The sequence below is a fragment of the Petromyzon marinus genome, chromosome 46 (assembly GCF_048934315.1).
Source record: "Petromyzon marinus isolate PM22_M1 ecotype Great Lakes invasive population chromosome 46, UKy_Petmar_22M1.pri1.0, whole genome shotgun sequence".
Classification (NCBI taxonomy): Eukaryota; Metazoa; Chordata; class Hyperoartia; order Petromyzontiformes; family Petromyzontidae; genus Petromyzon; species Petromyzon marinus.
Window position 1 is genome coordinate 18,289,417 of NC_133712.1, and position 23,228 is coordinate 18,312,644.

Below are 23,228 nucleotides of genomic sequence, written 5' to 3' on the forward strand. Positions count from 1 at the left end.
ATGCCGCATCCGCACCGCGTCTGTGCCATGCTAGTACCACGTTCGTGCAGCGTCTGTACCACGTCCAAGTCGCGTCTGTGTCACGTCCATACCACATCCGTGCCGCGTCCGTCCCACGTCCGTGCAACTCAAACTCTTGAGCCTACAATTCCTCTCGGACCTCAAGGCTTCCGACAATCATTGCCCATTCCTGTGCTTTTGTGCTGTGCTTTGTCGGGATGGTTGTCACCTCAATTTATTTGTGCTGCATTGATTTATTTACCACTGAGACGGCTTTCCTTGGAGTTATTTTCCCATGTAATTGGAGCTTTAAAGAATTTAAATTCTGGTGTCATTTTTATTTTGTCGGAATTTAGATTTTTGATGCAATTTTTGTTGTTGTCGCTTTAGGCCTCCGAAGCTTCTTAACGTGTAGCGGTTCGGGGTGCTGTTTAACACAAACAACGCTATGTAGATGTAAACTATCATTACCACTATGTACTTTTATTTACCAAGCAATTGAAACCCGGTGTGTGGAGCGCAGCATCTCTAAGCACTCCGCCCCTTGCATTCAATGACAACGCAATTGGCCCAAGTCAATTACACGCGCAGCGCCCTTCTGCTCCAACGTGATTGCATGCGGTCGTTGCAAGGATCGGCAGCTTTATCGAGTGCGGTGAATCGCGATGGGCAAGGAGGAAAGAGGGGTGAGAAGACAGCAACCGTTGTTCAATTGCAACGCAAGCAGCTGCCCAGGACGATGGCTGAAGGTGCTCGTCACTGAGCAGGGAACACGGAACCACGCGGACCACGCAGCGTAGAGACTGCTGGGGCTGATGCCACGGCCTCATCAACGACTGATTGCACACAAAAACCCAGCAGATCAATCGTGGGTTTTCACTTAATCTGGCTTAAACCAGCCTGTGGCCAGCTGCATTGAACACCAAAATATATATTTTAAATACCCCTCAATTGACACGAAGTAATTGAAGAGAAGTTCGTACATGTGTTGTTTTACGCAAGTCGCTCACCCTCTTGAGAGTGCAAGACGTGGGCTCGACGAACGGGAAACTCCGTGCAGGGTGCAGTTGCACAGCGACACGAGCTGCCCCCTCTGGTGCAAATAACGAGGCCAAGTGAAGAAAGCCTCTCTTCACGGGTGGTTCTGCGAACTTATCCGGGATGAGGAGCTTTCCAGGAACGGCTCAGATATCGTCGCTCGCCACTGATGTTAGCCATGAATGAGATACACCAGCGGATCGTCGGGTTCCGCTGCGCCACCGTTCCGTCATTTTACGGACTTGAATATGGCATGGATTTGTTGGCCCTGCACGCATTCACGGGCGTGACTCCTGGGTGCATCGCCCAACGCTTAGAGGTGGACATGTTCCGCACGGTATTCTAAAGTACCGCGCAGCTCGACGCAGATTTTGTATATCTCAACAAATCCAATGTCTTGAGCCTCGAAAATCTAGGCTGGCAGGGTGGTGGTGCGCCTCAGTAAAAAGGGCCTGGGTTTGATTCCCAACTCGGGCGCCTCTCTGTGTTGGAGTTTGTATGTTCCCCCCCTCTACTGTATGGCTTTTCCCTGGGCTCCTCCAATAGCAAAAAAATACCTATACAATGTCACTGGTATTGGCCAAACAGATGCCACGGTGGCGAGATGTTAACTACCTCACCTGGTAAACAGGAGATCATGGGTTCGCTCCTGATCCTGATGCTTGTTTGTATATTTGTAGCGTGCATGGTCTCTCCATGATAGCATGGATTTTTCTCCGGGTCTTCCGGTTTTTTTCTCCACATTTAGAAACATGCGTTTAGAGTATTTGGCTGCTATACATATCCACGTGATAAGCCACTTCACTGAGCTGTCATCTGTTTGCAGGCCGCTTCTGAAAAGAGCTACATAGCTCAGTGGGCCTTGCCTGGTAAAATAACAAAAAATAGTTTGGCATAGTTTCGCTTTTATGGCAAAAGCAACAATATCAACATCGCCCCCTCCTGCGAAAAGATGGCAGGACCCTCCTGAACAAAGAGTCTTGAGACTCAATGAAACATTCCTGGGTAAACAAGCGTAACAAAATTAAAATGTGAGCGTAAAACTGTTCTATGTGTGGTGACACATACAGTGGTCTATTTAGACCCCACAGTCATTCGCGCTGTGGTCTCGAAGTGCTGATGGTATGTGTACACGTGAGACTTATCTGAATGCAGATATTGTGTTACACTGTTAACACGGCAATTTGCATGGATAAGATCCGTTCATTGTTAATTAGCATTGCACAACAGTTGCATTTTTTTGCAGACAGGATTTGCATTTTATTTACCGAGAAAAGCCACACTACGGTATGTCCGAAGCCTCTTTTGCAGGAGGGTCCTGCTACATTTGGGATGTTTGACCAACAACGATGACGTTGTGTGGGTGTGTGTGTTTTAGCGAAGGGAGGAAAGCGGAGAACGCGGAGGAAACCCATACAAGAACACGGGGGAATCGAACCCAGACACTTGTCGCTTTGAGTCACGAGTGTTACCACTGAGAGCACAATGGTGAGATTGGTTCCCCAATATAAGCGCACATGGCATCTCGTATTAAATGCTTGGAGTATGATGACCAACACCATGTAAACACTCACCGATTTGCTGATAACCCCTTAATACATAGAGCACGAGAGAGCGTGGGAAATTCAATTAAATCTAAAAAAAATTACCAGGTAAGGCCCACTGAGCTACATTTTAATTTTGTTACGCTTGTTTACCCAGGAATGTTTCATTGAGTCTCAAGACTCTTTGTTCAGGAGGGTCCTGCCATCTTTTCGCAGGAGGGGGCGATGTTGATATTGTTGCTTTTGCCATAAAAGCGACCTAACACAAATGGTAGCCCAATGATGTAACTGCGAAATAAGTTCAACATACATACAATAGAAACTTCACCATTAATCACGTAGTCATAACTAACCCTCACTATTAACTTTAGAATTACGTAGCAAAGTGGAGTTGGCAATCGAACTCGAGCCCACACAACTTGGGAGACCTTTAAACGCAAACCATGTGTAGTGACATCACGGATGTCACTGTGTAATGCCGGCCCTAGAAAGGGGCTCGGCGTGCGGTGTGGCGACGTCGCGGGCACCACGAGGATGTGGGTGCAGTGCCGGCCCTAGAGGGGGCTCGGTGAGCGCTGATCGATAGCGCTGGATGGCACAACGCTCGGCGGGCAGTGCCTGTCCCTACAGGATAGGGCGCGAGAGTGCCGGCCACGAGAATAGGGTTACTAAGGGCCGTGGCACTCTGGTTGACCCCAGAGGACACGTGACCGGTTAAGTCTCCACAGGGGCTCCAAGTGGGGGCTAGGGGTCGAGATCCTGCTGGAGGATTCTGGAAGGTGGGCGTGGCCAAGGGCAGAGCCGGCCACGGCGCAGAGGATATAAGCCGGGTCCCCCAGAGGTCCTACAGAGTCTCTAACACGTGTACCGGGACCCAAGCTGTGGTCCGGTCCGTTGTCACGGTGTAATTAGTGTAGTTAGCCTGGTGACCACCACCATGGATTGTTATCCTGTAAAGGGGCAGGTACCCCGTGTGTTGGTGTTAATAAATGTATCGCCTCCAACGAGTACGTCTGTGACTCAGTTGAACTCGCTACACATGCAAACGTGACAAACATCAGAGTCATTCTCGCTGGAAGCAGGAGTTGATTTTGCCGTCTTGTGATATTTAACCAGCGACATCAAATTGGACAAAGTCAATTCAAGCTATGGTCAAACCACTTTACGCAACAAAGATCCCCCGTATAGCCTTAACAGATTGTTGGGGCAAGTGCTATTCGCTAGCACCAATGAAGGCCGACACGGCACACGAGAAGGTGGGTGACCAGCACCACGCCCGGTCGCCTGGGTCTCCTTCGTAGCGATGTTTACACACCGCACCCAGGTACTCATTTTAAGACTGAGTCGACATAGGGGAGGCACAGGACCGCTTCACATAGTCACTGGTGGTGGCCGTGAGCGGGAATCGAACCCGGGTTCGTAGCGCAGTGGGCTAACAACTACACTACCGCTCCCCAATTACCATCACCCACCACCACAATTCCAAAATCATCACCGATATCACCATCATCACCATCATAGTTCATCACTACCACCATCGCCTTTACTACCATCGCTATCAACACCACCACCATCTGTAGTCTAATCCCCACTCTAGACTGTGAACCTGACCACAACTTTCACAACTTTTTCAAGTTGACTGCATGTGAGCTGCCCTGCGCGTATGCCAACCACACCGACTTGAAACAAAGTCACACATCACAAGCACGAACAAAAGCGCAACGCAGCCTTGCCTCGGGTCTCCTCCGCCTTGAAGGGACTGTCACCGCCACAATCGCCGTCGTCACCATCACCACCCCATCGAAGTGCCGAGGAGTGTCGAAAATCCTCCCAAGTCGTTGCGCCGCTTCGCTTCAGCTCTCACACCCCCTCTCTCTCTCGTCCAGACAGGCTCAGTCTCTATCAGCTGCTGTGCAGCAACAACAGCAGAAACAGCAGCGCAGGAGCAGCAGCGGCGCGCTGACCGCTCGCGAGTCCCGGCGACTCCGCGGAGCTCCCCCGTGACGTCACGGCCCGTGATGTCCTCTGACATCACCACTCACGTCCCCCACCCCTCCTTCCCTCCGCATCACTCACCATCACTCACCTCCCCATCCCTCCCCATCACTCACTTCCCCATCCCTGCCTCCCCATCCCTCACCTAATCAACCCTCCCTCCCCATCCCTACCTTCTAATCACTCACCTCCCCATCCCTCCCTCCCCATCCCTACCTTCTAATCACTCACCTCCCCATCCCTCCCTCCCCATCCCTCCATCCCCACCCCTGCCTCCTCATCACTCACCTCATCAACCCTCCCCATCCCTACCTTCTAATCACTCACCTCCCCATCCCTCCCTCCCCATCCCTACCTTCTAATCACTCACCTCCCCATCCCTCCCTCCCCATCCCTCCATCCCCACCCCTGCCTCCTCATCACTCACCTCATCAACCCTCCCCATCCCTACCTTCTAATCACTCACCTCCCCATCACTCCCTCCCCATCCCTCAATCCCCACCCCTGCCTCCTCATCACTCACCTCATCAACCCTCACCATCCCTACCTTCTAATCACTCACCTCCCCATCCCTCCATCCCCACCCCTGCCTCCTCATCACTCACCTCGTCAACCCTCCCCATCCCTACCTTCTCATCACTCACCTCCCCATCCCTCCCTCTCCATCCCTGCCTCCCCATCACTCACCTCTCCATCCCTGCCTCCCCATCACTCACCTCTCTATGACTCACCTCCCCATTACGCATCTCCCCATCCCTCCCTTACTATCACTCCACCATCACTAAATTCGCCATCCCTCCCCATCACCCTTTTCCCCATCCCTGCCTCACTATCACTCGCTTCCCTATCCCTCCCTTCCCATCACTTGCCTCATCCCTCCATCCCCACAACTCTCCTCCCTATCCCTCTATAATAGAAGATACATGTACAGTGGAATAATCAGATATTATTTCACTCTGCTACTGAATAAATGTTTAAAATCCTCACTGCTGATGCGACCCCAAATGTCGAAACCAGTCCAGAGTTTGTTTGCTCAAACACATGCTACTGGAGAATCCATAATACAGTTTTTTAGGTTATATCATGTAAATATATAAATGTGTCGGTAAACCCGCCACCACCCGACACAGCCAACTAGTAAGGGTTGTCACGTAAACAGAACGTGGCCAATTCGTTACCAGTACAGCACACCGGTGTATTGGAGAGCAAAGCCACAACATTTACAATCTGAGTACGACGTTTCGCCAGTAATTAGAACTAGCAAACTCTTATTCAGAAGGGACCTGGCCACGAATGATAGCTCAATGAAGTGGCTTATCGTGCGATGTTAACTTCCTCGCGTGCTATACAGGAGGTCGTGGGTTCAATCCCGACCCTGACGACGCTTTCTGCTGCTGTATGTTTAGAGTCTGCGTGTCTCTCTGCCTGTGGTCGCGTAGATTTTTTATGCTCCGGGTCCTCCGGTTTTTTCCCTCCACATTTAGAAACATGCATTGAGATTATTTCGATGATTTTGCTGCTATAATTTTCCACATGATACGTTACTTTGTTGAGCTATCATTTGTGGCCAGGTCGCTGCTGATCAAATAAGTTGATATCTCAGTGGGATTTACCTGATAAGATTTAAAATATATAGTTTTATTTGTATATATTTTAAGTGATTTGTTTACCTTTCCTATATTTGGCGCTGCTATCGTGATTTTGTATTGTTTGGTGTAGTAACGTTCTGACCCGCCCCTACTACAATCTGTAAAAAAAGAGCTTTATAGCTCATCTGATTCCTTCTGCAGTCTGAATGAAGATTGTGATTCTAGAGTGGGGTGGTTAGGGCGTGGCCTCAGTTAGTTTACTCTCGCGTTATTGGTCAAAACGCGTACGCTCGCCGGAGAATCAACCAATGGAGAGCGAGATCTCCGTCTCCAGGCGCACACATAGCAACGGCTTGGGGACGCCTCGTGCAATTAATGTTTAACCGGGCCCCCATCATTCACTCCCACGCTTAACACCACAAATATTACCACGTACTATTATTGTTATTGCTAAAGTTAGTGCCTATTGCAGGCGATTAAGCGCGGAATTATGTGCTGGCGTCGTGAGTAGAAACTTCGGGGTTCGTGCTCCTGCAATCAACAGGGCCGTTGCAGTGGTGAGTGGCCTGCAGTGATTTGTGTACAACTTGTGTTCACATTCATACCCCCCTCGTCGACCCGTCTCCTTTGTGTACGATACAGATTCACGTGTGAACACAGTAACAACATCTAATACGGTAAATGTGTATCATCAAACTTAAATTCTGTGCAGATAAAACAAAAAATAGTTGTTACTATACGTGGTCCAGATGTCTTGTGACCCGAATTTAATTCTCTAAAACTTTATATTTTGAAGTAAGGTTTATTTAAAACAGAAGTGATTATGCAAAGGGTGAAAATGTGAGGGGTAAATTAATTGGAGGTCACAAGACATCTGGACCACCATTTACAGTGTTTGGTGAATGTTCCCGCCGTCACCAGCCAGCAATTGACCAACGTGGTGAGGTATGGTCAAATAACACCCATCATTATCCAGCAGTGGATTGACATGGACATTCAGAGTGTAATTAAACTTTACAAGATCAATCAAAGCATCGTGTCTTCTTTGCGCAGTGATCTGGTAATATAGTAGTGTCGGAACCAACAACTGCAGGACCTGATCTGGAGTGCACATTGGCGTTTGGAGATACAAATATGGCCCGCGCGTGCTGTTGGTAATACTGGCACGAGAGTGTTGTACTGGACTTAAGAGGTTGCTCGAAAATGACCAGCAGGGGTGTTCCATGTGGCTCATAACTCAGCGGAAGGTTGCAGCTAGAGTCGGCATTGATTTCGTGTACATTGCAGTGTTACTTCTGTTGCCTATTACCACCAATTAATCCACCTCGCCAGATCATGGAAGTTAGCAGCTGTGAGCCTGATTATACAGGGTGGCCCAAAAGTCAGGATACATAGGGTTATATTTATTTTAACAAATGGCACGTGCTTATTTAATTTATTTGAATACATTTTCAAACTGGCTTCCTTTAGCATTAATGCACGCATGAAATATCTTCTGAAATTAATTTACAACTTCTTGTTAAGATTACAGGTGTAATTTTTTGAACGTTCATCAACGCCGTTTGTCTCATTTCGTGTTCTCAGTCTAGTTTTGTAAACGACGGATGTGAGGTGACCCCACAGGAATAAGAAAAATTGATATTATAGATGAGAGTAAAATATTAAACCAAAGAAAAACAATTACAATTTTTGAATTCCAGTGTTTAAATAAATTAAATGACCCTACGTGTCCTGACTTTTGGGCCATCCTATATGTATAGTTCTTGTATGGGCAGGTGTTGTAGCCTTTCAGGATAAGTTATCACCAGAGGGCAGTGAAAAAAAGCCATAGATGTACTCTACTATGCTCCAACGTATATGATTATTTAATCACACCACAACCATCGTGAAGTATGGTTAAATACCCCCCCATGACCCGCATGGCGTGGAGTCGTCTTTTATCCATCTCAGCTGTTCTGAGAGGTGGACATTCCACATTTCTATGACAGGCAATTCAATGTTCTTCAACACACACCTCGAAGAGTTAGTGAGCATATGTTACGGCAGGAACTGCACTCAAGATGGGTGGTGTCGCTAGAATTACACCAGTGGTGATTTTCACACACCGGATACGAGGTACTCATTTAAGACTGAGTCAACTGACGGGATGCCCAGACCAAGTTCAAATGCCCCTTTTACATTATCTCGCACTATGTTTTGTTTTACCATACATATTTTAATAAACAGTGTAAACGTGTTTTGCTCATTATGCTGAAGTTGGTGAAATTCGCCCTTGCTACTTAATGAGGCTTTTATTCAAAAATGTATTTTAATATTGAAATTAACGTAATGTGATTGTCAGTTCTTGAATAACCAATTGGAATCGCACGATTTCAAATCCAGTTCATTGGCTGACCCAGCCCATCCTTTCTCTGGGGGGATGATCAAATTAGTACCACTTTGTGGGAAGTCAACTTTTGTTTCCTTAAATTTAACACGTAGGCTTTCGCAACCAATTTCATCCATAATAGAGGCTGTGTCGGATGGTGGCGGGTTTAACAACACATTTATATATTTACGCGATCTAACCGAAAAAAAACCTCTATTTTGTTTTCTTGTGTTAAAACTGTCTCCCACCAATTTTGTGATGTACTTTGTGTTGTAATTCGTAGATAAATGTATTTTTTTTTGTATCTCCATATATTTAAAAGGCAGAGTTGTGAATATGTGTGTCTGTTCAAAATGTTTAGCGTACTTCCCGACATGCAACAAACTTGAAATTTGCCATGTGGGTACTTTCCAGACTGTACACCATGCAAAAATTATGGGGGGGGGAGCTCAATAATGCATATATTTTTTGCACGGCAAGTGAGCTGTGACGTCAAATCTGTCATGTGACCCGCGCATGTGGAAGCGTAACGCATAGCAGTGTAGTGGTTAGCGCGCTGCGCGACGAACCCGGCCACCCGAGTTCGATTCCCGCTCACGGCCACCACCGGTGACGATTATTTCAACCGCTCCTGGGCCTCCCCTAGGTCGACTCAGCCTCAAACGAGAAACTGCTGTGGTGTGTGAACATCGCCATGGAGACAAAGGTGGCCGCGCATGGTGAATCCAAGTCCCGGGCAAAGCCGGGTAGTACAGCTAGTACTGTATATATATAAATGCGTGCATATTTGACAGAATATTTCTGAAAAGCACCAGGGATAGGTCCTAGGTTAGGTTACAGTATTACTGGAGAATCCTAAGTTTCAGTTGGTTCAGTTGGAAGCACTGTAGCTCTTAGGCCAGCCATAAATAAAGCAAGTTCAATAGATCAAGATTCGTGTAGAACGAGGAGTAGGATTTGTGCACATCGCTGATGGTACTTTACTGAAACGGAACACCCTGAGATCCTGAGTAACAGAAAATCGATATCAGCATGTTTTCTAGGTGTAGGGATTGTGCCTAAAAGCTTGGAAAGGTGGATCAGATAGATCAGTTTCTTACCATCTGCCCAGTCCGTTTAAATATACATGTCTGGGAATAAATGTACAGTACAGTATACAGAATGTCCATAAGTGACGAGGGTGAGACCAATAACTCACAACAGAAGATAACTCAGTTTAATCACAGGCAGCTGCCCAAGATGCAGACGTGCCAGCTCAGTCCTCTGACCTCTAAGCCACTCGGCTATCTCCTAAAGCAGTGTATCTTAAATCGCATGGTGCTTTGTAATTGTTATTCCATAGAAATTACTCATGTGTCAGACCCATGTCTAACCTATGCACTTGGTATAACTTTAATGTTGCCGTATATCTGTCATAACACGAGCAATATGTAGACAACATTGCTCTTACGTTTCCAGATATTGGCTTGAGTTAAATATTTCCTGCATGTATTTTTAGCAGTGCCGTATGGTGAATTCCCTGTCACGAGTAAAGTCGTGTACTATATTACCATATATTTGTTTCTGAAGACAAGTAAGTCTTTATGGAAAATGTTTTTAATTCACGCCTTTGTGTTAAATATATTCACAAATATTGTCGTAAAATGTAGGTAAAATCCACTTGCGTGGCCTGTATTACCATTGCATTATTATGGAGTATCGGGCTGGAGCTATATTGTACGTAGTTCAGGTTTATTATTATATATGTAGTTGAATGACAAAATCAAAACAAATAAAACAGTATAACAATGAATTAAACAGGAATAAGAAAAAAAGGAGCTGTCACGTGAGAATTTGAAAATATTGCAAACGAATTCCCTGCAGCGCAAATTAGCTGAACATATGACCTCAATATTGATCACAGCACGGATTACCAAACTAAGCTACAGAAACATTAAACAGATATAGACTGACTACGGTACGAATATGCAAACAGACAAGGATATATGTCAAAGCAATTGCAATTAAAGTTATCACAGGGAATCGACAGCTGGATATCATTGTGATTTAGATGGGAAAGTAACCAGGGAAATTTTTGAAGTGATGGTAGATATTCTGCACATATTACCTACATTATAGTATTGTCTTCGACTCGTATTCTGAAGGTTACACGTTAATAATCCCAGCTGTGGGTTAACGCAATCTAAGAGCTTTCCGTGGTCGAAGAAAATGTGAACCATTCTGTGGGGAATCCAACGTTGTTCTATGGACAGACTGGCCCCCACAACAGGAATGTGGAATTTTCCCGACTGGTTCAGGCGCTGTCGGAGATGAATGCTACTGCGTTGCTCTTTGAGCAGGAAGACGTTTTGATCGTGGCTTATTCATGAGTGAAAATATGAGGACTGTCACATGACCCGTGAAATGAGAATGCCAAATTTTATCTCGAGTGTTCCTTGCTTGGGGCATGTTTATCATCTAACATCCTGAGCATACCCGACACAGCACTCCCACTACATTCCGAGTGTGTGTGCTCAGCAAAATACTTACTCTTTATATGCTATTCATATTATATGTACAGGATTACAAAGTAGGTATGATGTGGAAAAAACATTAAATATCAGCATATGAAAAATCTTGAATTCTTAAATGAGCATTGGCAGGCCTGAGCCAGTATTAGCAATTCCACATTTATATGGCATGGGCCATTATTTCTGTAGAATCACTTCTATTCCCACAAAGTGCGGCTCAATTTTATCAGCCTGGAACTGATTATGTGTTGGGTTGACCCCAACATGGATTTTAAATTCTGACTTTCTGATTATAAAAACAATTAAGGGAGACATTGTTATAAATCATGTAGTACAATGTCAGAATCTACAAACCTTTGTCAGTCCACTGTGGGATGAAAGATTTCCCACACTGTATCAATCTTGGGGGGTGTTTGATCACACTTTCTCTTGCTGGGCAGTTGGAGGTTCAGATGTCACTCGCCACTGATGTTGGCCACAGCCGGGAATCAAACATAGGTCACCAGGTAGATAGTAATGCAGAATGTGAGCCACTCTGCCACTCCCCCGCACTTTGATCGTACTGTGCAGTGCTGTCATATATCCACGCTATTGCATACCTGCCAAACACAAAGGTTCAAATCGGTGAGACCCCAGCTGAAAATCCTTGGGATAACCTTGGGAAAAAATTATAATAAAATATCAAACAACATAAAATATTATCAAACAACATTTTGACAAAACTGACCAAATTTAACTTCACATGTGTACGGTAGAAAAAGAACCCAGGACACCGTAATCGACTCAGTCAGGGGGATAATAAACACACAGGGGGCGCCTCGGTTCTGTGTTCTTTGGCTCGAATGTTGATTTGCCCTCTGTTATGTTTGTGATTGCGGGTTCAATAAAAACATTTTTTTTAATGTACATGAAAGTAAAAATTAAATGCAAATCCCTTACACACAGAACTTGCTCCTCACGGCACGGCCAATGTTACCAATATTTAATGTTAATTTTATACAGAGGTTTTCACAACCAATATCAAATTCATATTTGGTTTATTTTGGGTGAAATCGTGTAGGTATAAAGCCACCGCCTGACAAAGCCAATCAATCCAAGTTGTCACGTGGGCAGATATGCAAATTGCGTCTGTTTATTAGCAAAAACCAGAATGTTAAAAGGCATGCAAAATGTTGACAGTAAAATTGCCAATTGGTAATGTCCTAAAGTGCTGCGCTGTCGTACGCCCGTGACGCTGCCAGGCACTTTCACGTCGTCCCATCGATACGCGGTGCAGGAGGCAGCATTTCTCTTCGGTGCGATGCCACGATGCAGTCAAACTGATCAGCAGTCCCACTGTGGTAAACATCGAGAAGAACAGAGCTGTCGCTTAGGTCGCTGTATTTCTCGCTCTCACACGCCGCCTCTCTGAGCGATTCGTGCACAGAACAATTGAACTGTCACGTAGGCACGAGCGAGTCTACTTTTAGAGATGGGGGGGGGGTAGCAGCAACATTCTAGTGTCCACCACTAACTGAACACCCTCCTGTCGTAAATTATATAAAAATGACCGCCGATAGTTGTGATTAGTTTTTCAGGGAAAGGTTTTGATTCAAAACAAACCCTTTATTATGAAAACTTTTGGAGTTGACTCTGACGTGAGCGCTGAACCATCGGCAGCAGCGGCCGGTGAGACAAGACAATAAATTGGGCTGAGCGTGTGATTGGATTATCAGCAAAACGTGATAATCCAGTCTAAACCAGGTTAATCCTTGAGACCTAACATGTATGCCATTGGCAAAATAATTCCAACAAAAAACAATATATACAGCGTTCCATTAAGGAGTCGTTTTATAAATGACCATCATACCACCAGAATGTTTCCAATTTGGAAGATTAAATTATCATTGACATGATTTGTCAGGCGCTTCTGTGCTAATGCAATTTTAATTTAATTTGATGGAACACAACACCTACAAAACACTTACGCTTGAGTTCAATGTGCAGGCGCTGCCTTTTTCATGTTAATTGCGTCCAGGCATTGTGCAATCAGGAGTCTGACAGGTTTTACACTACAGAGTATAAGTTATATAACATCAACCAATACAGTAAGGTATTATATACATTGCCGCAAAACTATCATTTATTGAGCTATCTCATTTTCAAAATATACCTTTGTGTGTGTGAGTTAGTGTGTTTGTACCTCTGCTTATGTGTATTGTCGAAGTCTGTCTGTATATGTGTATGTGTGTCTGGATGTGTGTTTGATGGCAAATAGGTGCTTACCTAACAGTGCTTGCCCCAACATTCAGGGCAGGCTATAAGGGGGATCTTTAGTATGATATGTGTACTGCATGACCTATGGGAAACCTTGCACTACAAATCCGACTTTGCTTCCTGGCCACGGTTAACATCACTTAGCCTTAAAGGAATATCTGCTGTGGTGTGCAAACATCAGCACTGGGGAGGTAAGGGCGACTGGAAGCGGTGCAGGTCATGCTACCACTTATGCACCATTTCAGCCTTAATAGGTGCTCGTTAGCAACACTTTACCCGGCAGTCTCAATGGATATACAACAACCCCTCACCAACCGCGTTTTTCACATCCATGGTATTCATGTTTCCTTGGTTTTCCTGCAGCATACCAATTTGCTAACCACGGTATGGAGTTTTTTGTATCCGCGGTTTAGCACGGCGACTGGCACTTGTGATTTCAAATCACCCGCATCGGTGTTCCCTCCATGCATTGTCTCATGTCCCAGCTCCCACCACCGCTCTCTTCCCACCACCAGGTAGAGGTTGGGGGTGGGTAAAGCCCCTCCTCTTCCTTCTAACGACCACCTCATCCACATCAACGTCCCCCATTACTTTGTCATCTTCATCACCAATTATTTCAACCCTCAGTATAAAAGGTAAATAACGTTATTTTATTGTTAGTAATTATGTTATTTGAACATTTATTATTTTTTATTATGTTATTGTGTATTTTATTTGTGTTTAGTGAAGGAGCAGGCAACTTTGTTAGTCTTTGAGTAGCGTCGCCATGGCTGGGGTTGCCCTAACCCCCGATTTCCTATTCGTATTGCCAACCGCGGTTTTGTCAACCTCGGTGGATTTCAAAAAGGTAATCCCACTGATTGCTGAGGGATTGATTCATGAGTATTTTTTTTTTATTTGTTTTGCTTGTACATGTATCCCTCGATTTACGAAAGGGTGGCATTCTTTAAGAAACATGCGTAAAACGAAATTTCATAATTCGGAACGGCTTTTCCCATTAATTGTAAACAAAAAAATTCTGGATGTGTTTTGGACAGTTATTCCAACTACTCCAATCATAAATAGTAAAACAATTGAATAATTAATTTAAAATCAAAATAATTAACCATTTCAGGGAAAATCTTGATTTGAAGCTTTCGTGACTGCAGGAATCCATACTCTTTGGTTCTTTCGGTAAAGTCACATAGGTAGTATGCATTTCAGGGAACTCACCAAAAGATCTGCATGTTGGAATGACAAGCAAGGTGACGTGGAGGCGTCACTGCTGCACTCTCGGGACACCGTGACACTGTCGCAGGTGGATGATGAGGCAGCCTCCTGGGCGATTCTTGTTTGATCTCATGGCGCGTAACGTGTGAAATGTCGTTAATGCAGAAATTCAGTGACGTTAATCAAAAAGTGTCCATAATTTGTCAATTGTGGTCACACGAAAATTCGTAAATCTAACGTCTCTAAATCAAGGGATACCTGTATGCCTATTATGCAGCCAATTTTATGTTGTGCAGCTATTTGTAAGGCTAAACTAAAGTTTCTTTTACATTATAAGGCCCACTGAGCTATTTAGCTCTTTTTCAGAAGCGAACCTGGCCACAAATGATAGCTCAATGAAGTCGCTTGTCGTATGGAGATGTATAGCAAGCCAAATACTCTAAACGCATGTTTATAAATGTGCAAAGAAAAGCGGAGGACCCGGATGAAAATCCATGCGACCACGGGGAGAACATGCAAACTCCAAATATGTCGTTGTCAGGGTCGGGATCAAACCAATGACCTGCATACCAGGCGAGGTAGTTAACATCTCACCACCGCGGGACCCGGCAGGTTCTATATGTGTAATTCATATCTACAAAATTGACATTATCAAGGTTGTTATACCTGCTGTATTGTATTGTACTGGATTATACTCCAGTCGGGTGGCGTTGTGACCAGAGTAAATAACTCTTAAGTCAGAATGTTGGAAGTTCGATTCCTGGTGAGGTAGTGCAGTGAAATGGCTATTAAATATCCAGGCAGTGCCATGCCACAGGGACCCGTGGGCCAGAGGGATCCTGGCGCTGGGCTATGATGAGGAGGGGAATTGGACAGAGGTGTTCCCATTTCATTGCTTACACCAGCGCCCGTGCAAATCACGCGACGCCACTGTGATCGACTCAACAGGATTGATAGCATGTCTACAACTTTATGGAAAGTTTACTTTAAAAACTAAAACTATCACCTATTTTTTATTTGACCAGGTAAGGCCCACTGAGCTATATATCTCTTTTTCAACAGCGACCTAGTCGCATATTATAGCTGAACAAAGTGTCTTATCATGTGGAAATTTATAGCAACCAAATACTGTAAAGTTGTTATCCTATGGATTAACTTAGGAATGTGTGATTTCCACCACTCACTGGGACACCGCGTGTTGCAACGAGAACTGCTTCATGCCCGTTTGAGTAGGTAGTCACAGAGGTAACCGGGTAATGCACTCCATTTCGCTATGTATATTATTACAAGTTGCAGAATCTTGAAAACAATGTCCATGTATTGCTGGCAGCATCTATCAAGCTGTATCTGTCATTCTGCCATGCTGAAACAATTGCAGGATTTCCTGTCCCAGAAAAATACATCCTGTTCTTTCAAATTGGAGTTTGACACTTTGAATGGATATTCCGGTATGCACATTATTATTTCTTATGAACCTTCTTCATAATAAAGCCAAAGGTTGATGTCACTGGGCTGCATTGTTTCACTCCCCAAGTTGTACAATGAACTTGCTGCGATTTGGACTTGCGATTGAGTTCTAGAAGAAATTATTTTTTGTATAATTGTTACGTCTCAGTTGCGTTTATTTGGTAAACAAAACCTTTTAAGTAAAATTTTTGCTACGGTAGCCTAAATGTAACATTTGCATATAATGTTTAATAATTTGTAAATACTCGATTCTAACACGCATGATTCAATGCATCACTGTGCATCTAATGGACTTATCCTCAATCAGATACCACACCACAGCAATGGTTGCCCGTAATGCCATACAAATAATGTGCCAGCAACAATTTATCATTTTGCTTTTAACACTAAGTAATTAATGTATTTATATCTATTTCAACACTGAAGGGTTTGTCTGTACTCAAAATCTACTAATAGATATTGGTGACTTCATATACCTATTTGAAAACTTCATCAGGAACAAATATATAATTAATTATCATCATTCTCCATGGTGTAAAGTGCAGGCTCCAACTCTTACATATTGTATCTCTTGCCTCCACTCCCCTCTACACTCTCTCTTGCCTCCACTCTCATCTCATGGTGCTCCCCTCCACGCATTCTCCTGTCTCTCCACTCCCATCTCTACTCCCCTCCACGCACTCTGCTGTCTCTCCACTCCCATCTCTACTCCCCTCCACGCACTCTCCTGTCTCTCCACTCCCATCTCTACTCCCCTCCACGCACTCTCCTGTCTCTCCACTCCCATCTCTACTCCCCTCCACGCACTCTCCTGTCTCTCCACTCGCATCTCTACTCCCCTCCACGCACTCTGCTGTCTCTCCACTCCCATCTCTACTCCCCTCCACGCACTCTCCTGTCTCTGCACTCTCATCTCTACTCCCCTCCACACACTCTCCTGTCTCTCCACTCCCATCTCTACTCCCCTCCACGCACTCTGCTGTCTCTCCACCCCCATCTCTACTCCCCTCCACGCACTCTGCTGTCTCTCCACTCCCACCTCGACTCTGCTCCATACACTCTGCTTTGGAAAGCAGGCTTTCTGTCGAAGTACCTGGTTAGCCTTCGCTCAGTGTGAGGTCGCTCTTTCTCCTCTGCTGCTCCTGAGGTCTCTTAACTCCCTTCTCCAAGCCGTCTGTACTGTTCACTTCCTGCCCCTGTTCAAGTCCAGGCTCAAGACCTTTCATTTTTCCACAGCCTCTTTCGACAAAATATATACTATATATCCACTGGGTCTGTACCGCGTCATGAGATAGTCACATAAAGACACTATATATAGTAAATCAACATCGTATTTTATTGCATGTACATTACCTTTATACTCTCTATGCCTAACACTGACAATACATTAATTGAGAAACACGTGCATTGCTCACAAAGGAAAAGTTGCGAGTTAAAATTCAGATGGATTTCGACCCAGCCGGTAGATGCAATCAGAACCACTTTGTGTTAATTCAACACTGGTTGTGTTGCCAGAGGCAGGCACCCCGCCAGGCTTGCGGTGCAGGATGTTGTACTTTTATCGACAGGTGTTAATAGACTGTTAAAAAAAACACTGAAAGTCAATAATCCCATATTCGTATGGTGGGGATGGGGTTTTTTTTTCGGATAACCACTGTTGACTTCTCCACAAAGTGGTGCTATTTTTTATCTACCACGGAAGGGTGATGGGCTGAGTCGATCCCCAACCGGGATGTGAACTTGCGACTGCACGGTTTATAAACTGCTCACTGAGTGACATGCCCGGATACAAAATATTCTCCTCACAGATGAACAGATGGTGAACCGACCCAGATGTAGAGGCTGGTCCCCGTTGTGGTAATGTGGAATTTTCGCCACTAGCTCAGAGTTGCTGAGAGATGAGCACTGTTTCATTTGCCTATTTGAGCACAGAGCCTCTTTCACTACCTAACTTTGTTGAAACATTAACTCGTGTGCAATGCAAGCCTCTACCAGTGAGGTATGCTTGTGTAGAGTAATACCGAGCCGATGAAGAAACATTACTCTTGTGTAACACAACCGTGACAGAGAATGGAATCTGAGCATAATGTCGCGCCTGGAGATAGTGCACGGATGAGTAACCACCATGCACGCCAGGTCGTCATAGGCGACTGCGGGGCACCGCTACTTGGTGGTCTTCATAGGGCCATGCAGCACAATCCATTGTTGGACTGTAACACAAATCTATTTCGATTCTTGAGCATGATGGCAGCAACATGTTCAGGAGCTAAATGCCAATGTCGAGGTCTGCCAGTGATGAGAGGACTTCAGGAGAGAGTTGGGGTACTATTGCTATTCTTCCTCCTTTGAAGGAGCGCAGACTACAGTGGTTTACTATACGGTCCACAGTTGCATGGCCACAATCGCACGACTGTGGCTCGTCGTCAATCTTTCCATTCATGAAGGAAATGTACGCATCAGCTTGTTAATGTTCTGATGTGGTTAATGGTTACACCAGTGTCTTTGAGGAATGTCAAAGCCAGGAGATATGAAGTTTGAGTGGCAAATTAGGTGTTTATTCTGGACTTTCGCGTGGGGCAGAGAGGTTCGTGAGTCATAATTCACGTAGAAAAAAGCACGATATTTCACACTCGTTCACAAAGGTATTTCAATTAACCCACGTCTGTGCTCCCCGCCTTCACCAACCCACACGGACCAGCGTGGCGAGGTATAGCCAACTGGCCCTCATGCGGCAGTGGATTGACAAAAGGACTGCGCCTTGTGCCTTGGTATAATACTGACACAATCGTGTCCTGCGAATGTGTCAGTATTATAAGTGAAAAGTTGTGGGAAACTGTGACAGGACTGTCGCTATTGATGTTTAAGCAGTATTAAGATGGCACTCCATTGCGTCTTTAAACGGTGCAGTTAAGAACAGGAAGCAAACACCATCCCCATAAAGTGGATTTGTGAACTGTCTACCTCAATGTTTACAAGTAATAAACCTTAAGGCCTCAATCAATACTTTTCCCCAGACTCACTATTTGCTTTCTGTGTAGAGAATTCGGCATGTGTATGTAACATACGGGAGCGGTAGTGCAAAACCAGTGACGATTGTCTGAACCACCCATGGGCCTCCCTTAGGTTGGGTCGACTAAGCCTCAAATGAGTACCTGGGGAGACAAAGGCGGCCGGGGGTGGTGCTAGCCACCCATCCCCTCCTGTGCCGTGCTGGCCTTCATCTGACTTACCTAGGTGTTTTGTTTGTTAGTTGCAGCAGCACCATACATCACATATAGTGAGGGAAAAAAACGTATTTGATCCCCTGTTGATTTTATACGTTTGCCCACTGACAAAGAAATGATCAGTCTATAATTGTAATGGTAGGTTTATTTGAACAGTGAGAGACAGAATAACAACAACAAAATCCAGAAAAACGCATGTCAAAAATGTTATAAATTGATTTGCATTTTAATGAGGGAAATAAATATTTGACCCCTCTGCAAAACATGACTTAGTACTTAGTGGCAAAAGCCTTGTTGGCAATCACAGAGGTCAGACGTTTCTTGTAGTTGGCCACCAGGTTTGCACACATCTTAGGAGGGATTTTGTCCCACTCCTCTTTGCAGATCTTCTCCAAGTCATTAAGGTTTCGATGCTGACGTTTGGCAACTCGAACCTTCAGCTCCCTCCACAGATTTTCTATGGGATTAAGGTCTGGAGACTGGCTAGGCCACTCCAGGACCTTAACGTGCTTCTTCTTGAGCCACTCCTTTGTTGCCTTGGCCGTGTGTTTTGGGTCATTGTCATGCTGGAATACCCATCCACGACCCATTTTCAATACCCTGGCTGAGGGAAGGAGGTTCTCACCCAAGATGTGATGGTACATGGTCCCGTCCATGGTCCCTTTGATGCGGTGAAGTTGTCCTGTCCCCTTAGCAGAAAAACTCCCCCAAAGCATAATGTTTCCACCTCCATGTTTGACGGTGGGGATGGTGTTCTTGGGGTCATAGGCAGCATTCCTCCTCCTCCAAACACGGCGAGTTGAGTTGATGCCAAAGAGCTCCATTTTGGTCTCATCTGACCACAACACTTTCACCCAGTTGTCCTCTGAATCATTCAGATGTTCATTGGCAAATTTCAGACGAGCATGTATATGTGCTTTCTTGAGCAGGGGGACCTTGCAGGCGCTGCAGGATTTCAGTCCTTCACGGCGTAGTGTGTTACCAATTGTTTTCTTGGTGACTATGGTCCCAGCTGCCTTAAGATCATTGACAAGATCCTCCCGTGTAGTTCTGGGCTGATTCCTCACCGTTCTCATGATCATTGCAACTCCACGAGGTGAGATCTTGCATGGAGCCCCAGACCGAGGGAGATTGACAGTTCTTTTGTGTTTCTTCCATTTGCGAATAATCGCACCAACTGTTGTCACCTTCTCACCAAGCTTCTTGACAATGATCTTGTAGCCCATTCCAGCCTTGTTTAGGTCTACAATCTTGTCCCTGACATCCTTGGAGAGCTCTTTGGTCTTGGTCATGCTGGAGAGTTTGGAATCTGATTGATTGATTGCTTCTGTGGACAGGTGCCTTTTATACAGGTAACCAGCTGAGATTAGGAGCACACTCTTAAAGGGAGTGCTCCTAATCTCAGCTCGTTACCTGTATAAAAGACACCTGGGAGCCAGAAATCTTTCTGATTGAGAGGGGGTCAAATACTTATTTCCCTCATTAAAATGCAAATCAATTTATAATATTTTTGACATGCGTTTTTCTGGATTTTTTTTGTTGTTCTGTCTCTCACTGTTCAAATAAACCTACCATTAAAATTATAGACTGATCATTTCTTTGTCAGTGGGCAAACGTACAAAATCAGCAGGGGATCAAATACTTTTTTCCCTCACTGTAGGAGCAATCCTAACACCCAGCTACACATTTGCAGCATTCAATCCACACTTATCGTTATCGGACACTCCTGAAGGCCCCCACCTCTTTTACCTCTTTTTGCCTGCTTTCGAGCATTGCAATGTAATTATTATTGTCATTTCAGTCTGTCCTCGCGTTGTTTTTAAGTTTATAACATGAATTTGTATGGGTTTTTTGTTGTTAATTGTAAGATAAATTAACAGGAATAACATCAAAGGGCAAATCTCTACTGTCATCCAGTCTATTGTAATGTGGGTAAAAGGGCTGTAAGTTGTCATTCAAATCCGTGATGTATGCTGTTGATAATAAAAGCGAGTTAAGAGACTTCTCGCAAATAATTGCACATTACTGATTAACAGCCATAGTTACGTAAAGCAAAAACAAGGCAGCCACAAACAAGAATATAGTCCTAAATTAATATACCAATTTACTGTACCATGTTTAACTGTTCTAGAGTTAATTGAATAGACATCAGGACATCTGTTACATCTCTTGAGTTGTTTTATTTGACACAAGTTTGTGATTGTTTTGGCAACGGTTGTTATCGTTGAACCAAACAGAACTGTCCTCATGCACTCTTGTTCAATTCTCCCATGTGCCTGTCATGGTTCTTACACACGGCCAACAGTGACGCTCCCTTCTACAGCCAACCCAGACGGGACATGGCAGGAAAGTTTGCATTTAATGTCGAGTTTCAAGACCCTTTTTGCAATGCTTCCACCTGGACCGCTTGCCGTGTTCCTCTCTCTGCGTGCGTTATTTTGCACCAGGGAGTAGTAAACCGGTGTCCCAAGAGACAGCCGTAAACAATCTGGAAAGAGAGACTCCCGGCCTACTTTCTGTACTGCCGCCACCTGCTCGTGTTGTAGTCCAGCAGGTCAGTGCATGCACGTGTACAGCTCTTTTTGTCAATCCACTGCTGGATGAGAATCTCTCCATGACGTGCGAGCATGGGGTTTATTTAAACATACTTCACCACTCTGGCCGAGAGCAGGTCAGTGAAGGTGGGGAGCATAGATGCTTCAGTATAATACAGTACAACATCGCATTTTGTACATGTGCAGCTCTTTGTCAATTCACTGCTGGATGAGATCCTCTTCGTGCCATGTGAGTCATGGGAGTTATTGGAACATATTTCTCCACCTTGGTCAGTGTGGGATGCCATCTGCTGACAAGGTAGCCTCGCAGAAACCTACAGCACCTGCTTTGTACCTGGTGGTCGCCCGTACAAGCACCATTCTGGCTCAGGCCTGCTTAGATTCTGAGATCTGACAAGATCGGGAGCATTCCTGGTAATTTGTTTGTATGCCAGGCTGCGTCTATTCTGCTAATTGAGATGGAGAGCTCTCGGTGCATATTCTCCATTCATGGCGCTTGGACTCCTGGACTCTTGCACAGCACGAGCTGAAGGCCTCTTGCCTTCAGATATGAGGGGTAATGAAAAAGTCCGTCACCTCGCACACCTGTGACAGAGTGAGTGGTGCTCCGACAAAGGGTGAATGTTAAGTTTAAAGTACCCCTCTTTTAAGGATTACCAATTTTCACATTACAGCACCTCGTTCATTGTAAACTCTTATTCATGTGTTGGCAAAGAGACATACAGCAATCGGAAAAATGCGGAGCAATTAAATCATAAAATACGCAAAATATCAAAGCAATCTATACCAAATAGAACTGGCTCTCAGTGATTTCCACAAATACAGAATCACTTACACAGAGAACTCCTTGGGAGATCGATGAACCAAGTGCATTGCACTTCAAGGGGAAAAATAGAGAAATAAGAATTAATCCACGTCACATTGCTTTCTATCAGATAACGCACATTTCATTCCTAGTGTAATGACATGATGACACCTGCTGGCTGGGAAAGGGAAGCACGGGTACGGGCACGGTTAAGGGAACATCCAATCAGAGAGGGAGAGGTATCTAGAGCAAAGGTAGCAGGTGGGGTTGGCCGAGATACTCTGGGAACCTGCTCGAAGGTTCCACGAGAGGGCGTGGCCAGAGGCGGGGCCTAGCCATGCCTGGGGGGATATAAGGGGGAGCGGACCCGGGGCTCGGAGTTCGTGTGTGGATTCTTGGGTCCTGGCTGCGTCGCTGCTCGCCGACATCTCTCTCCGTCGTCCGGCCACGTGGAAGATCTCCTGCGGGGTTTCCATCGCCGTCATCGTCACGCTGCCAGCCAGCGGTGTAGCCGAGTGAGGGCGGTGGGACCACGCCGAGTGATCGGCTGTGTGTAGCTAGTAGAGACGTTAATATCTAAGTGTTGTACTCAGAGTGAGAAGAATAAGTGTTGGCCTGTGTTGTGCTAAGTGTGAGAAATAAAAGAAGTACCCTCTACACGACGTGTC

The 23,228-nt window shown here is 45.1% G+C and overlaps 2 protein-coding genes across 3 annotated transcripts in view; one reads left to right on the forward strand and one right to left on the reverse strand.

The window, feature by feature from the left end:
- LOC116952409 (hepatocyte growth factor receptor) overlaps positions 1–4,610 on the reverse strand; it is a 63,272-nt gene extending 58,662 nt beyond the window's left edge. The window contains exon 1 of one of the 2 annotated variants that reach the window (XM_032971773.2): positions 4,316–4,609. In XM_032971773.2, the coding sequence (XP_032827664.2) occupies positions 4,316–4,372 (57 nt within the window). In that variant the 5' untranslated portion in view covers positions 4,373–4,609. Of the gene's footprint in view, positions 1–4,315 lie in introns of both variants that reach the window. The other variant, XM_076074264.1, reaches the window with a different exon arrangement.
- Positions 4,611–5,071: 461 nt separating this feature from the next.
- The window catches only part of CCDC146 (coiled-coil domain containing 146), a 49,711-nt gene continuing 31,554 nt past the window's right edge, over positions 5,072–23,228 (forward strand). The window contains exon 1 of the mRNA XM_032971354.2: positions 5,072–6,723. The gene's annotated coding sequence lies outside the window, so the exon portion shown is untranslated. The remainder of the gene's footprint in view (positions 6,724–23,228) is intronic.